The following is a 17,301-nucleotide window of genomic DNA, read 5'->3' on the forward strand; positions in this document are numbered from 1 at the left end:
GATGTGCGTGTGTCTCACAGGAGGAGCAAGAATGGCTACGTGTACTGAGACTTGTTACATTCAACATATATGAATCTTGGTTTAGAAAAAATGGGGGCCTCAGCCATTCACATTAGGTAGAATATTTCAGAGGTCGATGTCACCCTTTAACATTTATTCAAATATATTTTTTTCATTTTTAAAAATATTTCCCTAGACAAAGCAAGATCAGTATGATTACACGGGAGACGGGGCACGGTGACTTATTTATGCACTTCTGTGGTTACACCGTATGCTGTACCTTTTTTTACTTACTCCTCACAACAATGTGTGTGTAGTATTGTAGTATTGCATCTATTTCAAAAAGGATGCAAGGACTACAGGTGAGTCAAATAACTGCCTTAATTTAGTTTTTAAATGGAATTGGGAATAAATTCCTCAAAAACATTAAAAAAAAAAGTGGCAACACCTAGATTTACAATTGGACTTTGACACTGTCCTACACCACTTTTGCCTTTCAAGTACTATTTTTTTTTCTGATATTTGTTTCAGTTATAAGTAAACACTGGGTTATTTTTCCATGAGTACATGATACACTCTGTATTAATTTAATTCCTTATTAAACTTAGAAATTACTTAGTCTAAGTGTTTAGTTCTTAAAAAAAGACAAAACAATTGCTATGAGGAGTGACCTTGTATTCAGAGGCTCAAGCCAAAGATTGGGAGCGCAGAGGACCTTTTTGGACACATATTCCAGAACTCTTCCTCCTGTGACCTTTATGCCCATCCTTTAAAGTTGGTTATTGAACAAAATTGTGACCAAGGATTTCCTTTCTTTTGATTTGTTATCATTATTTTTTTCCTAGTGAAACAAAAATAAAAGCCAGTAACAGGTTATTTCTGGATCATAATAAATTATCAAGATAAAGGCTTCTTTTTTGTTTTTCTTTTTTAAAAAAATTTATTTATGATAGTCACAGAGAGAGAGAGAGAGAGGCAGAGACACAGGCAGAGGGAGAAGCAGGCTCCATGCACCGGGAGCCCGATGTGGGACTCGATCCCGGGTCCCCAGGATCGCGCCCTGGGCCAAAGGCAGGCGCCAAACCGCTGCGCACCCAGGGATCCCTAGGATTTTTTTTTTGAAAGGACGCGCCGCTCATTCAAGATGTATTCACGGTGTCTACTTCTGATTCTCCTAAGGGCCGCCGTTGCTTCACCCCGCGAGGTAGCAGGCCGCACGACCATTGGCCACAAGGCTTCTGAGATCCCTTACTGGACATAATAAGCTGATAGGCACACTTAAAGGTACACTTAAGGATTGATTAATATTAGTAACGAAGCTCTGATTTGTAGTCCCAGCATTACTAAAGATAAGTTAAATAAAAAAGAGAAACAAATTATAATTGGATTTCTAGGTCAATGCCTTCACATGATTGTGATTTTTGACCAGATGAAAAGAAGATTTGTGTCTTTGATCATCAGATTAAGTGGATGATAGAAGCCATTCCGTGTAAAGTGGAGGGCGGGCATGTTTTCATTATATTGGATGATCTCTAAGATGTTATCCTCCTTTGCATAAATTAGTGGTCCTTCAATAGGACGTCCAAATAAGGCTACATTGAGTTTTTTTTCTTTTCAATAATACTATTTTGTTGTTATTTTTTTTAATGGCGTGGCAGCCATGAAATTTGCAGAGTGATATCCAGCACCTAGAGAGTCCTACAAATCAGTGTTGGATTCCCCTGCCTTCATATTTCTTATCTGAGTTAATTCATAGAAAAAATATTAATTTATTCATTATTATAAATACGAGCTATTTTATAAATAGGAACTTAAACAGAATATCACTAAGACTTTAGTGGTACATTTGACAAAATTGACAAGTATCTGACATAATAGCAGGGAACAATGTGAATGTCCTGATTCCGAGAAATGTACTCAGGTTCTAAGAAATCACAGTGTTTTTAGGAAATTTTCACTGAGAAGCTAACAGCAAAGGGGCACATCATGTGCAATTTACTCTCAAGAGGTTCAGAAATGAATATCTATATAGAGAAGGAGAAGGGGGGAGAGAATGATAAAGCCGTTGTGGTAAAATGTTAACTTCCAAGGGATCTGGACAAGGGTTTAAGCACAAAAAGTGTGCTCTACACACTACTTTGTCACATCTGTAGTACTTTCACACATCTTATGATAGAAATTGTACACACACTCAGAGCTCTACTAGGGTAAATTGAAAGACGAGGGAAAATTCCATTCTCTCTATGTAAGCATCGGGGTCAGGATCATGTTCATAAAGAAAAAATAAGTTTACACAGAACTAGAGAAAAATATTAATGTGCATGCCTGGAGCAAAGAAAAAAATAAATTAATATTGGAGAAATAATGAAAAGGGAAATACTAGAGCAACAGCAGGTCCCAGAGAGTGGAGGAACAACTAACGTAAATTGAGAGAAACATGATGGCATTCACCCAAGTGTCAAGTTAAGGTTAGTTGATCCAGTGATTCTAGGACGGATGGCACTTGAGGGTCAACGATCTGGCAATCCCGAATCCAAGGAGAAAAAGGCCCAAATCCCTAAAACTTATTTTTTGAGGGTAAAGTTTATAGCTTGAAAGTTTTAAAATGCCATGTGAGAGTTGAAAACAATAATTGCAGATAACGTAAATTCTCATATAAGCCCAATGATGGTATTTATTTCGTTCTTTCATTATAATTAAGTCAGTCAAATTCTAAGAATTTTAATTATTGACTTTAATCCCTGCTCTTTTCAATATTGCTACTTAAAACACAAATTGAATGAAGTTACCCTCCCACTCAAAGTGTTTTTATCTTCATCCAAAACCCTATCATGTGACCTTCAGGTTGGTTGGCCGTCCTTGACTATCCAAACTGATTTCTTGTGACCCTTTTTCAAGTTCACTTTCCTCCTCCCAGCCTAGCCTTGCTGTCATTCAGGGAACTCAACTCCAGTACTGTGATATGACTTATATACTTGTTTCCCTTATATCTGATTTATTTCTATTTTTTCAAAGTACATTTAAGTCTTCCTCAAGGGCTTCCCTAAAATTTTTACCAAACATAATTACATAGTGTCTTATACACATCTGTTCCATATATATTGTTTTTGATTCTATACTTGGCTGGAGCACATATGACATGAGGTGAAAGAGGCATTCAATGTACTTGTTGACCCATTAGCCCTTTTTACACCTATCTAAGTTGCTAAGCAGTAAAATGGTTTTATTTAAATGAATACATTTTAGTTCCTACTCTTTTTTATCTTGGAATCTCAACATAACTAAAAGATGACTGTTGCAGATCATCACATCATTCATTCATAAATGCTCTAACCAGGAATTTTGGAAAGGAACACTCCAAACAGAGGAAAAAGTATGAGGATCCCACAACTGAAAGGAAAAATCAGTAGCATGTGACAACTTCTTAAATGTAGAAGGTGAACCAAAGATGCTTCCAAGTGTTAGATTAGAATCTGGTGAACTGGGGAATGGTGGTTACCTCGGCAGATAGGAAGAAAGTAAGGAGAGGAAGTTGTTTGAGGGGGATTATATTTTAATTTTTGAATGGTAGAAATGTCCATCATTCATTCATTCAACATTTGAGTGATTTTAAGGTGCTAGGAGGCAGTGTTTCCAAGTCTGACAAAAACAAATGTGAACATCAGAGAGGGTCCACCGCCCTATGAAATTTATATTCTTCCTAACAATTTAACATAAACATACAAATAGGAAATTATTACTGGTTTCTAGGAAGGGACTTGCTGTTGTGTGAAGGTAGAAATCAAGCCCTAGTATGAATGAGGGAACAAAAGAAGTAAGGATCACTCTACAAAACAAAACAAAACAAAACAAAACAAAACAAAACAAAACAAAACAAAACAAAACACCAAACTAACCTTAGACTGAACATTCAGAGAGAAACAGGATGAAACCTTGCAGACTGACACCCTGGTGTGTGTGTCTTACTGCTCCTCCCGTTATCTCATTCCTCTGAACCTCCGCTAAGATGGAGGGGAAACCTCTACAACTGCACAAAAAACAAAGAGCCAGGAGGCCGCATGTTGGGGATGTGGAAGGGGTTTGTTTGGGCACATTCTGCACAGGCTGTGGAATCTGCAGGGACCACGGGAGGAGCGGAGGCCTAGGGAGCCGGGCTGGCAGTGCGCGAGGAAGGCCAGCAGTTACTTTTTCCTCCTGCCCATTGTGGTCTCGCTTCGTGAGGACAGCGTAGGAGGGAAACACACCCGGGTGTCTTCCAACGTCAACACTCCCCTCACAGCACCCTTCCCCTCGGGTTACCAGCATGGGAAGACTTCCCTAGGCCCTGAGCTGGGTGTCCTATGCCTGGATTCAGTTCCTCTCCTTCTACCTGGAATCAGCTTCCGGTCCTCCAGGCTGGGGCTCCGTCCCCTTGCCCTCCTCTCAGTCGCTGAGCCTGAGTCCAGGTCAATCTGGAGCCTGGCTCTGATGCCACCAGCTGTGGGTCACAGTCCCACCACCTCCTCCCTGGGCTCCATCAGTTCGCTGGGGCAGCTCTTGGGTGCAGGAAGCACTGGGCCTACGGGGTTAGCAGCCCACCACACACAGATCCAACTGGGGGCAGGTGCAGGGGAGGACCACCGAGCTTCCATCCTCTGTCCTGATGGGTTGCCCACCAGCACCAACCAGACACACTCTGAATCCTATCTTTTCACCCTTTAAGGAGGCTCATTACGTAGGCAACAGTGATTTTGTCCTTGGCCTCTGGTGATTGAATTGTGTTTCCAGCCCGTCTCCACCTTCTGATCCCTGGTCTGGTTTATCTGGCCATCCTCCCCACCTCGTCCTTACGGGATTTCCAAAAGCCAATCTGTTAACATAAATTCAGGCCCCGTGGGAGGGGGTTATGACCAACAACATACACCTTAAGTACTCTGATCGCTTGGGAAATTCTAGGGGCTTTAAGGAGCCTTGTGCCCTGACCTGGGACCAACAACAAATACATCATTTCTTTTTGTAAATCATAGTATCCCAGAGGGAGGATCACCTGTGGAGAATGAGGGCACAAAGGACGAGATTGGGTCTGCAGAAGAGTAGGGATGGTAAGGGAGGTGTAGTGAGACCACCCCTGAGAAACCCCGGGGCAGATGACTGAGAGGGAGCACCAAGTACTAGAGGTGCACAGGTTAGAGCGAATGCTCCAGCAAGTCCCTCTCCTCTCCACGGCTCAGCATTTACTTCTGTAGCTCGTGGCATGGATCACAGGACGACAGAAACAGTATGAGGACAGAAGCAGGGAATGGAGGTGGGGCTGGGATGGAAATGGGAGGTGGGGCTCTTGGTGGGATGCTGGAAAAGCCTGTGGGGCTTAGTGTCTCCAGCTGTGAAACGGGGGTGAGGTGGACATCAGAGTGCAAGCCCCACAGCCTGTCCTGGTGCTTCTGCCGCAGTCTGGCATGGTAGTGCTATGGGATGGAGGGACGGGGCACATCTGTGATGGGGGCTGAGAACCAGCAGCCGGGTATCCCAGCAAATATCTCAGCAGGTGTCCCAGCAGGTATCCCAGCAGATGTCCCAGCAGGTGTCCTACCAGGTATCCCATCAGGTGTCCCAGCAGGTGTCCCACCAGGTATCCCAGCAGATGTCCTAGCAAGTATCCCAGCAGGTGTCCCAGCAGGTGTCCTAGCAGGTGTCCCAGCAGGTTCCCACCCAGTATCCGAGCAGGTGTCCTAGCAGGTTCCCACCCAGTATCCCAGCAGGTGTCCCACCAGGTATCCCACATGGTATCCCAGCAGGTGTCCCAGCAGGGGACAGTGATCTTCCGGACTGAAAGGCAAACCCGCACCCTCGAGGAAGCAACCACGGACTGGCGTTGGCACCAAGCTGTGCCTTCCCAGGCCCGCGACTCCACGACGCCGGCTCTCCGCGCAGACGGGGCTTGGACCCACGGGCACGCCGCGTGGAAGGGCTGAACCCCGCCCGCGTTCACAGCCCCCCCCCCGGGGGGAGTCCTGAGGACAGTCAGCGGCCTCCTGGCTACGGTCAGGCACACGTGCGCCCCCGCCCCTGCCCCGCGGAGCCCGTTCTCCAGGCCGCCGGCCACTATCCTGCACAGGAGCGAAAACGCAGCCAGACAAGGCAGGGCTCCCTGGCCCCGCCGCCTGGCCCTGATCCTGCTCATGCTCCAACTGTGGGGTTTGGAGCCCCAACAAGGGTCTCCCCCACCCCAGGCACAGAGCAGGATTCAGACACCCCAAAGTGAATACATCAAATGCCTAGTGCTGCATCGTGTGGACACAACTGTGATTCCCTAAAAAACAAACCAACCAACAAAACCCCAAACAATAGTGTAGTTAGAGGGAGTAGCTGCTGTGGTCCCTGCTGTGTGTGTCTCCCCTGTGACTTGTGACTGTGAGGCCAAAGCTCCAACCCCATTTACTTCCCGGTGTCTTGGCTGCTGGCGGTCGCCCTGACCCAGGGATCTGGAACTGTCAGCTTCCCGATGGATGCACGTCGAGAGCCAGGGGCCAATGATAAGACAGGAAGGAAGGAGCTCCTGCTTGTTTTATACGTTTCTGTTTGACTTAAGAGATAATTATAACGCAGATGGATGCTCCTATTTTAGACAAGGTAGTAAATCAGTGTGAAATATAGGATTCGGGAAAGCCATTTGCCACATAATTACGATTTCTTAAAACCCCTGGTTCACTGAATACGAGAAGCTGTAATCAGGGAATATTTAGCAACAGCATCACTCATCTTTTTTGCTCTTGGAAGGCCGCTGAGCAAATCTAAGTCACCAGTGTTTTAAATACTATTAGTCACAAAGTTTAACTACCATTAGCTGAAGTGAAGCAAGAACATCTGTTGGCAGTATGGGATGTAGCTTCGAGGTGGGGGGGTCACAGAGTCAGGACGCAAGAGTTGAATCATGGTTCAGCTTCCTTCAAAGTCCCGTGTCTCCCGCAAGGAAAGTGCATTTGTCACCCAATGCCAGGGTGTAAAGGTGTGAGAGCTGCATCGACAGAGGAGGAAACCAGGAACAGCACAGGGATTCGGAATCAGAAAGTGAGACGATCGATCGCCCGGGGACCCACAGGGGTAGTTAGAAGGGCTCTGAACTAGTGTAGACGCCGCTCCAGCGGCCAGCAGAGTCCCACGGGTGCAGGTTCCCCGGGTACCAGCTGGGCGACGTCTCTTGGCACCTGCCGGCCAGGTGAACCCGAGGTGGCGTCTTTCGGCGAGTTCCCGGGCTGCCGCTCTGGCCTTTGTCAGCTAGAGACACCCGAGTTGGCTCCCCGCCCTTTCTACACCCTCCGAGACCTTGCCACCGGCCGGGGCGGAGGGCAGTCCCAGCAGGCAGCCCCAGGGTGAACCCTGTGCCTGCAGCCGGAGCCTCCTCAGGGCACAGCCTGGGTCCCCCCTGCCCCCCGTTTGGGCTCCACCATTTATCTGTGTGTAGATGATGGGCCCTGACCGCTGGCTGGCGGCGGAGGCTCCCCGATGTCGCACCTTGGAGCAACGAGTCTGCAAGGATCGCAGCCCCGCCGCCGCCGGGCCTGCCGACCACCGGGCCACGGGCCTCTTCATCGCCGGTGTCACCTGCGCGGCTCTTGTCCGCTACACCCCTCCCCGTGTTGGACACAATCGCAACTACAATCTCAGAAACAATTTTGGACTCTGCCCCATTTGCGAAACAAAATAAAACAAAAGCAATAGTAAAGAGGTCATAAGGGTTCCCAGAGAACGGGAAAGCAGGGAAGGTGTAAGGTGACCGGGGGAAGAGATCCGCCAGCCGTCCAGAAGACACCCGGCGGAGGCCAGATAAAGAAAACTGAGGCCCGCCTGTCCTCTCATTTTTCCAGTCCATGTTCCAGGGCCTTGGCTTAGCACCTGCCGACGGACTAGTTTGTTTTAATTGGAAAAAAAAAAAAATCTGTCAGTGCAAAATGCAAAAGTGACTTACATTTGTGATAGTTTTACATCAGCGGTTCTCCACCAAGACCTCCTGTCACTACGCTTCTCTGGAAGTTCGATACTTTGAATATTTAAGTACAAGTCATTCCTATCAAATAAAATGTGTTCATTTTTTTATTTTTAATTAATCAGAGAATTATCTCTGAGCTGTGATACTCAGGGCTTCCGAGGAGCATACAATAATTGAATAAAGATATAAAAATAAGGTATAAAGAGATTTCTAATTTTAAGTATCCTGCATAACCTTTTACAAGCTCTTTAAAAATATCCCAACGTCCCAAGGAGCCCCGACAAGTACCATCTCCGGTGCGCCAATTACTTAAAGATCCCAAATTGAAAAGCAGTGGATTAAACTAGTTCAAACTGATCTAATACGTATATTATGCCTGCCCGGAGAAGTGCGTGCCGTTATTCAAGGTAGCCTCGCTGCCGAAATGGGTCAGAAAAGAAGATGCTGGGGCCCTTGCCAGCAATTTTTCCCACCCTTCTTTCCACTCCGCGAGTCGGCAGTGCTCCCGGCTCGAGCCGGCGCGGGCGGGCGCCAGGTGGACTCACCGGCCTGGTTGGTGGTGATGCTGACAGCGGCGAACTGCCGCGGAGGTGAGCTCAGCTCTGACACCCCGTTGGTGGCGTCGATCTCAAAGGTGTAGTTAGTGTGAGCCAGGAGGTCCGTCACCGTCACCGTGGTGTTGGCCAGTCCGAACTGTCGGGGCAGGAAGCGGACATTTGGGCTGCACGGCTCACACTGCTGTACGTTCCACCCACATTTCCTACATATGACATTGAAGGTGACATCCTTCCGGCCTCCCGTGTCCAGGGGCCAGCTCCAGTCCAGGATGACTGAGGTCTCGTTGATGTTGGAGATGACATTCCTTGGTGCAGAGGGAGGTCCTGCAAAGCAGTTCAACAAGGACTGATGAGCCTCACTGCTGCTTTCCACTCCCAGGGCCGTAGATAACCTACAGGGGCACCGAGGGAGCTAAATAGCCATCTTGCCTCTATTACCCACTGCACTCGTCCTTGGGGGGTCCACGAGCTTATAGACGCAAGGGTTCAAGAGCGCGGGCCTCCCTGGGCCACGAAGGGGGGAGTTCTGGCTCGAGGCTGGAGGCGCGCTCCCCAAGGCCAGCAAGGGAATTCACTACTAAATTCAATGCCCTTGCGGAAAGTTATGAAAACTTTCCTATTAGTTTTATAAATCTCAGTCCTTTTTCCCTATGACCTATGACCAGCACGTAACAAGAGGGAATAGAAATGTAAAAGCGCAGATCCCACAGCTGTCGCCTCCCTATCCCGTCAAATGTAACACAAGACGGAAACCAAGATAAAGAAAATTCTCTTTCTTTCTGGGGGTCCTGCCGCAGGAAGTGCTCTAAAAACTCATTCGTGTTGCGTGATGAATGTCGCATGTGTGGTGAGCCAAGCGTGGGGAGTGAAGCAAGGGAAGCTTTCAGTTTGCATGTGGATAACGGAAAGAAATGGGCCAAATGCTTTAAAAAAATAAAAATAAAGAGGCACAATAACAAGAAGAAAACAACAACAACAAAATAAACCAAACATGGAAGCATGGTTTGCAGCAGAACTACTCACGGGTACAAGCCATGGATGGAGGGTCTTTGTCTGCTCGGAAGTAATTATTCTCACACCTGCAGTTCACGGAACCATCTTCGTGGGTGGAACTGTGCGGTGGGCACTTGGCACACTTCATGTTACCGTCCGAGGCCTTGTAGAAACCTGGTCGGCAAGCTACAAACAAAATGACTTGTTTTAAAAGCCTGTGGTCATTTTGAAAATGTATTTTTGAAAATATGTAAAGCAGATTTCAGAATGTTAGGGAATGCATGCACTAGGAATAAAAATTCGTTTTTTTTTTTTCCCTCCCAGGATTTACAGAAGCCCATCCTGTGGCCCAGTGTCGTTTCTCCACATATACATCTGAATTTGCACCAACTCGTAAGGGGAAAAAACCTCCGAAGATTTAGATTATTTTGGCACTAGAGTGTGATGAAATTTCCAGCTCGTGTTTTCACAGCTTTCCTTGGCATTGAGCTCTTTGTGGAGAAAACACAGCAAAGCCATGTCACCATGTAGCCGTTCCCTTCTAGAACATGATGCCATGTGCACACTCTGAACTGCAGTGAGCACTGCATTCCACACGCCACTGCTTTTCACTGGTTTCTGTGTACCGCTCTCGCAAGCGTAAGCAGCCGAAGGAACAGATCATGGCTTCGTTATTCTATGATTCTTTTTTTAAAAAAGATTTTATTTATTTGAGTGAGAGAGAGAGAGAGAACAAGCAGGAGGGAGGGACAGAGGCGTAGGGAGAGGCAGGCTCCCCTCTAGCAGAGGCCTGATGGACACGGGGCTCGGCCCCAGGACCACGACCTGAGCCCAAAGCGCTTAACCGACTGAGCCACTATGTTAAGAATCTTGATGCATGGTTCTCGGGAGCTATGTCTTTTTTTTCCTTCTGCCTCGACAGTGTTGCACCTTAACTTCTATGGCAATGGCTTGAATGGAAGATTAATGTATTTCCTTGTCTGTATCTCAAATACATGGGAGGTATAATTTTTATCTAAATTGATCTACCTGTGAATTATTACTAGATTACAAGGTTTTTTTTTAAGATTTTTTTATTTTAGGGATGCCTGGTGGCTCAGCGGTTGAGCATCTGCCTTCAGTTCAGGTCCTGGGATCCGGCCCCACCTCTGGCTCCCTGCTCAGGGGGGAACCTGCTTCTCCGTCTGCCTCTCCGCTGCTCCTCTCCCAACTCACGTTTTTTTTCCTCTCTCTCTCTCTGAAATAAATAAATAAAATCTTAAAAAAAGATGTATTTATTTTAGAGAAAGACCCTGAGATCATGACCTGCGTTAAAATCAAGAGTTGGCTGCTTAACCCACTGGGCCACTCAGGTGCCCCTCAATCAAAACTTTTTAAGTAAGTGTGTCTTCTTTTTTTCTGGACTTCTCAGAATGACATTTCTTAAAGCCCAATGAACTGGTCATGAACTATCGATTTCAGCCGCCCATTTACTGTTCTTTATGTATTTATTTATTGCTCTTACAGAAATATGCCTCCACTCTATTATTTTTGTTTAATCTTATATAAGATTCAAAATACTGTAATGTTTCCTGGGATTCAATTCCAGAATTACATTGACAACGGAAATCACAGTGAAAATCCTACCAAGAAGTCTCCTGAAATTGTTTTGAGGATTTTGAAGGTCCCAATTTTTAAAGTTTCCCCCAGATTATCTTTGGAAGTCAGTGATTTCTTAAATCTCCACTACTTAATATCAATGCTACATTGAGATTTGATGGCATAAAGCTCTGACATGTAAAATATTCCCTATACATTTTATCATTGAATCCCAGAATTCTCCTGTATCAACTTCATAGTGGGAATAACAGGTTATCTGCACACAAGTAAAGCCTCTATGGACAAACCTTAACTTTTATAATCATTAAAAGCATTTTGAAAGATAACACATTACATCCAGAATATCTTCCCACTGGACGTTTCTTGAGAAACACACTGCCGAGAGAGATACGCCGTCAGGATGCACAGTTACACTAACTAAAAATGATAGCGATCGTTAACCTAATCTTGCTATTTTCTAGTTTTATTAAGAATGGCTGCACTAGGGTTATCTTACATTACATTGAACAGCTTTTGGTGCCACATGGACGGCCGCTCAGATAAATTCTATCACCCCAACCAAACACGAATTAGGTGTTGAACACTGTTCTTGAGCACTGGTTAGAAACTTCCACTCATATCTCATGTCATATCGCCTGGGGGGGAATGATATAAAGTACAAACAAACCATGCACTTAACTTCTGGTTTCAATTTAGCTCATCGAGCACTTTTAAATTTGCAAGAGGGCAAAGCCGAGTCTTTAAAAGATTGGGTTGCAGTGCTTCATTTTGTGTCTTTGGTTGCTTATAAGTTTATCTGTATGATTTTATTTGAGGTTTTTACTGCTTTTACAACATTTAGCATAAAGGCATTCACTAAACACTCAATCACTTTTTGTTAATATTACGAATGGCTATACTCGGGCATTTAAGGAAAATACAAGGCAGTCACATAATCACTTCTTAGCTACAGCACAGGACTTGTAATAATAACAGGAAAGTAGCTATAGTTTGTAAACCGAAAAGTTAAAAATGTGATTCATACTAGTAACTAGACTTTCTCTAAATACGATTCAATAATCTTAGATAAAAGGAAAAGGTACATAGACACATATATATTCAGTCTAATAAACGCTTGTCCATCATTTACTGGTGTTCAAGGCCTCTGTTAGCCTTGAAGATACAGACGTCCCTGATTCTGTCCATTCAAAAGGGCCTTTGCGATGGAAAGCAGGCACCAGGCATTTCACTCAGGCCACGTGGAGCAAGCATTCCATTCTGACTGAGCCCTTGGAAGGAACCACAGGGAGGGAATCCCATGTGAGCAAGATTGGAAAATATAGTAAAAGTTGGCCTGTAAATAGCAAAATTAAATACACAAATAGATGAAGGGAAAGACAAGCTGTTAAGCTGAGGAACACGGTGGGTGCCATGGGTCGCATGCTGAACACCTGCTTTCTGCTTGCTCATAGAAGGTGACCTTGCTCAGAATCGCAGTGGGCCAAGTCCTCCCTCACACAGACGTGGTCGTTATGGGTGGCCGGTGAGCACCGAAAGAGGAGCGGAGAGATACAGACCGAAATCTGATGAAAGTCTTGGAAATACCTTTTTTTTTTTTCTCCCTAAGAAGATGGTCCAAGTGTAATGGAAGCTGCTTTAGCTGCATTAGTCCCATTGATTCTCAGTGTAATGGTTTATGTGCAACAAAGGCCAAGAAAAATAATTGTGGAACCTGAACCTGCTGATTCAGCTAGCACCTGTCTCTCAAGATTTCTTATAAGGGTGGAAAAATAACACCCTATCTGTTTAAGTCGCCACAGGCAAGCTTCTTATCCCTGCAGCATAAAGTATTTCTGAAGGATGGAGGGCACATGGAGAACGCAGTTGAAGGGTACAGCCGCGATAGCCCCTGCTTTGCATCCTCTGGCCCCTGTGGCTAGCTGCTGGGCTTTACCCATCCAATGTGCTGGTATTCATCAGATTTCAAGCATGTGCAGAGTACAATAATAGACCCTAAATAGTAATAGTGTAGACATCCTTACTCTTTCTGAAAGACTTTCGTATGTACCATCTCAATGGAATCTCACAGCAGTTGTATTGAAATTATTGGGGCAGATACTAATCTATTCACTTTACAGAACGGACAATTGAAGCACAAACAGAAGAAAAATAGTGTGTCCAAGATAACAAAGAATTCAATGGTATGATCTGAAAAAGAGATTTTTCTGCTGTAACTGGAAGCAAAGTATTCTCTAAAACCATGGAATCTTTTCCTACTAATTCTAAGCTGCCCTTATGATGTTGAAGAATAGTCATTGAAAACTGATTTAATTAAACAGATGCAAGTCTTTTGCCATCTACTCCTAGTAAGAAACTATTTCAGAAAGGGCAATGTTTTCTCATCATCCCCCATTTGATGCCTAATATTTTTATGGGGAGATGAGCAAAAGTGTTTCTTCTTTCAGTTGTCAAATTCAGGAATAGCACAACCCACACTATATGTGGGAGTCACACAAGTAAATTTTTCCATTCTTGCTAAAAGTATGATCTTTAAATCTTCTACTGAGACTGCCCAACAAATTTGAGACTATGACTCAATAATTTATATTCATTAATAAAATTATACTGGCAGGAAACTCTTTAAATGTATAAGTCAAAATTCTTTGTATAGCATACTTACTTCTGAATTTTTCTCATCAACAATCTCCCTTGTAGTCAATTTGTGCTTAAATACTTATCTATTATACCATCTTCATCTTTAAAAAATTCCCCTGGAAGAATTAGGAATTTTACCTCTAAGGGGCATTAATACTCGTGTTTTAGTATCTTTTTTACAGTAATAAAAGCAACAATTGTTATTTGAAAGAACCTCCTTTCTCCTTGAATGGAAAACTAGTGATAAAACAATCAGTACATTTCCTTCATTTAAGTATTATTTCAGAGACTGAGAAGGTTCCGCAAAAAAAAAAAAAAAAAAAAAAAAGGTAAAGGAGTAGAAAGTAATGTTTTCTTCCATTACTCAGGGGAAATTTTAGTCAACTTATTATAGAATATCAAAGAAAAAAGAATAGACAAAAGCATACTAAGTCAGATTTATCCAAGTTTATGTTATAAAATTTAAAAAAACCCACAATCTGTAGATAGTTAAGGCCTTCCCTGGTGCAGGCCAGCTCTTAAAGCAATATTCATGTAAGGTGGATAAACACATATTCAAAACCTCAGCGGTTTGGTGCTGCCTTCAGCCCGGGGTGTGATCCTGGGGACCTGGGATCGAGTCCCACGTTGGGCTCCCTGCATGGAGCCTGCTTCTCCCTCTGCCTGTGGCTCTGCCTCTCTCTCTGTGTGTCTCTCATGAATAAATAAATAAAATCTTTAAAACAATAAAAAAATAAAAACAAAACCTCCACCAAAAATGACGAATTCTGATTTACAAATTTCAGGTAACCTAGCGTATATGTTCTTATCAGCCAAACAACTGGTAAAATCATTTCGCAGATTTCAGTCCCGGGGTAGTGAAACCAAAGAGCAGCTAAACTGTTTCATGTCACTTGGGTGGAGGTAAATTACCACCCTACTTTTTGTAGAAATGTTTTATTCCCCTGTGTTAGTGAAAATTTTTGAAGTAGTTAAATGGGGCAGAAGCTCTCATCTTTGATTCTGTGTTGATAAATCAGAGTAAGATGATCCATGCGTCTAAATTAATAACCATTCAAAACCAGCCAGAGGTATCAATTCCTCAAACCCTACTAGATAGCAGCCCGGATTTCTTAAGTAATGCGACTTATTCATACGATGTTTGGATTTTGTTTATGCATTTTCCCCAGACAAATATGTATTAATCTCCCAAAGGACCTAGACATTTTATTGTGTCCAGTCTTACAGGGATAAAAGCTACAATCCTAGCTTTAAAAAGATCAAATCCATATGGCACGGTTATTTTAGAGATGGACCTCCTTGCTTGAAAATGTGAGTGCTATGGTAACTTTCAATATGATATTTTAATGTTATCTTCACCAAGAAATTCCTTAATTTCTTTTCTTTTAATCCCAAGACTTCAAGTTGTTTTCAGCATCCTATAGGAAGAGCACTGGACTAGGAAGGAAGAAATGCAGGTTATGATCTAGTCTTTTCTGCTAATTAGGTATTATCTCAAAGTCATTGACAAAGAGTATTCAAGTTTTAATGAGGTGACTTCTTCTTCTATAAATAAGTCTGAAGTTCCATTTGCAGTAATTACCATGTGTTCCCAGGTTAGACCCTGAACAATATAGAGACAAGAGTTACTTCCAATTCATCTCCTACTCCAAGTGTCCAGTACATTGTCCAGCACCCGGCAGCTGATGAGATATGCATTTTTGAAGTGATTGAGCACCTGCAAACCAATTGTACTCTCTACTCTTCTATTTTTTCATTTGTCAAGTGATGGGCATTGACTAACTTATCTCTATAAACTCTTCAGGTTGACACTTTATTTTTTATTTTTTTTAAAGATTATTTATTTATTTATTTATTTATTTATTTATTTATTCATGATAGGCAGAGAGAGAGAGAGGCAGAGACACAGGAGGAAGGAGAAGCAGGCTCCATGTAGGGAGCCTGACGCAGGACTCGATCCTGGGGTCTCCAGGATTGCGCCCCGGGCCAAAGGCAGGTGTTAAACCGCTGAGCCACCTGGGGGATCCCCCAGGTTGACACTTTAAAAGATCAATATTTTTTGTACCAAAACTTGTAAAATTCCTAGAACTTTCTAAGTAGGAAAAAAAAAAAGGCAGATCGACGTATCTTCACTTCCATCACAGCTTTAAGGATAAAAATTAACTACTGAGGGTACCTGGATGGCTCAGTGGTTGAGTGTCTGCCTTTGGCTCAGGTTGTGATCCCTGGGGTCCTGGGATCAAGTCCAGCATCGGGCTCCCCGCAGGGAGCCTGCCTCTCCCTCTGCCTATGCCTCTGCCTCTCTCCCTCTGTGACTCTCATGAATAAATAAATAAAATCTTTTTAAAAAGTAAAATAAAGTAAGCCACTGAAATTATAAAATCACACAGGGCAACAAGACAAAGAAAATAGTTCTCTTCTGACTTCAAAGAAATATCCTTGAAAAAGAAATAACAGATTTTTATACTCTTTTCAGTGTTTTTCTGTATCAAAGCAATAGGTATTCAGAGGGCATGCTGATTTTGTGACTGGATGGGTTGAAAAATAAATTGACCACTAAATTAATAATTCCCTATTTCATACTTAACCAATGGCACAATAAAACTATATTTGATTTTATGTACATTTTAGATAGAGTAGGATGTTAAAGATTTTGAGAATCTTATGGGAATGAATAAAAATAAAATTATTGATATTATGCTCTTTAATTTTGTAAGATGTAAGATGATGTGTTTTTTTGTTTTGTTTTTTTTTGTTTAGATTTTATTTATTTATTCATGACAGACACAGAGAGAGAGAGAGAGGCAGAGACACAGGCAGAGGGAGAAGCAGACTCCATGCAGGGAGCCCATCATGGGACTCGATCTCGGGTCTCCAGGATCACACCCTGGGCTGAAGGCGGTGCTAAACCACTGAGCCACCCGGGTTGCCCTGATGTGGGTTTTTTAATGACAAAAATGAGCACAAGATTGAAAAAACAATTTAAAAGAGAATACATTTGTCTTCTGTTACTCTGCAGTGAGGTTGTCTTTTCCTTGATAATCTAGATTTTAGTTCCTCTAGTTTACATGCTGAATTCATGAGAATATGCTTGCTCATTTATTGAATACATCCCCAAACTTATTGAAAAGTCCCAAGATAGGCCACAGTGGAGCCAAAATGATAACACCCTTGCAAAATGTTAATTAGCTATTGAGAAACACTACAAATATGAATAATAGGAAGCCAAAATAATACCAATTTGTAGTGAATGAATTAAAAATATTCTGGGAGTCTGCTGATTCCATATCTATGAAGAGGTAACAATAAAACAGGAACTAGTGACTACAGGTCAATAGGTGGGTAAAAAAACAATAAAACAGGAACTAGTGACTACAGGTCAATAGGTGGGTAAAAAACCAAACTATCAGCTTTGGAAAATAACAAGGAAAAAGTATGAAATATCATCATGAGCACTATGTATACAATGAATAATTATAAAAAAGCTTCAAGAAAGAACCTTGGCCTTATTCCCAAAGCACATAGCATACTTTCTTCTCAGTCATAATTAAT

The 17,301-nt window shown here is 43.2% G+C and overlaps 1 protein-coding gene across 4 annotated transcripts in view; it reads right to left on the reverse strand.

The window, feature by feature from the left end:
- Window positions 1-17,301, reverse strand: part of EPHA3 (EPH receptor A3) — a 329,015-nt gene that overhangs the window by 111,629 nt on the left and 200,085 nt on the right. For all 4 annotated transcript variants that reach the window (XM_077883995.1, XM_077883997.1, XM_077883996.1 and 1 more), the window contains exons 4-5: window positions 9,547-9,702; window positions 8,512-8,847 (exon numbers count right to left, since the gene is read on the reverse strand). In XM_077883995.1, coding sequence (XP_077740121.1) covers window positions 8,512-8,847; window positions 9,547-9,702 — 492 coding nt within the window. The remainder of the gene's footprint in view (window positions 1-8,511; window positions 8,848-9,546; window positions 9,703-17,301) is intronic.

This window comes from Canis aureus, chromosome 35, assembly GCF_053574225.1.
Source record: "Canis aureus isolate CA01 chromosome 35, VMU_Caureus_v.1.0, whole genome shotgun sequence".
Classification (NCBI taxonomy): domain Eukaryota; kingdom Metazoa; phylum Chordata; class Mammalia; order Carnivora; family Canidae; genus Canis; species Canis aureus.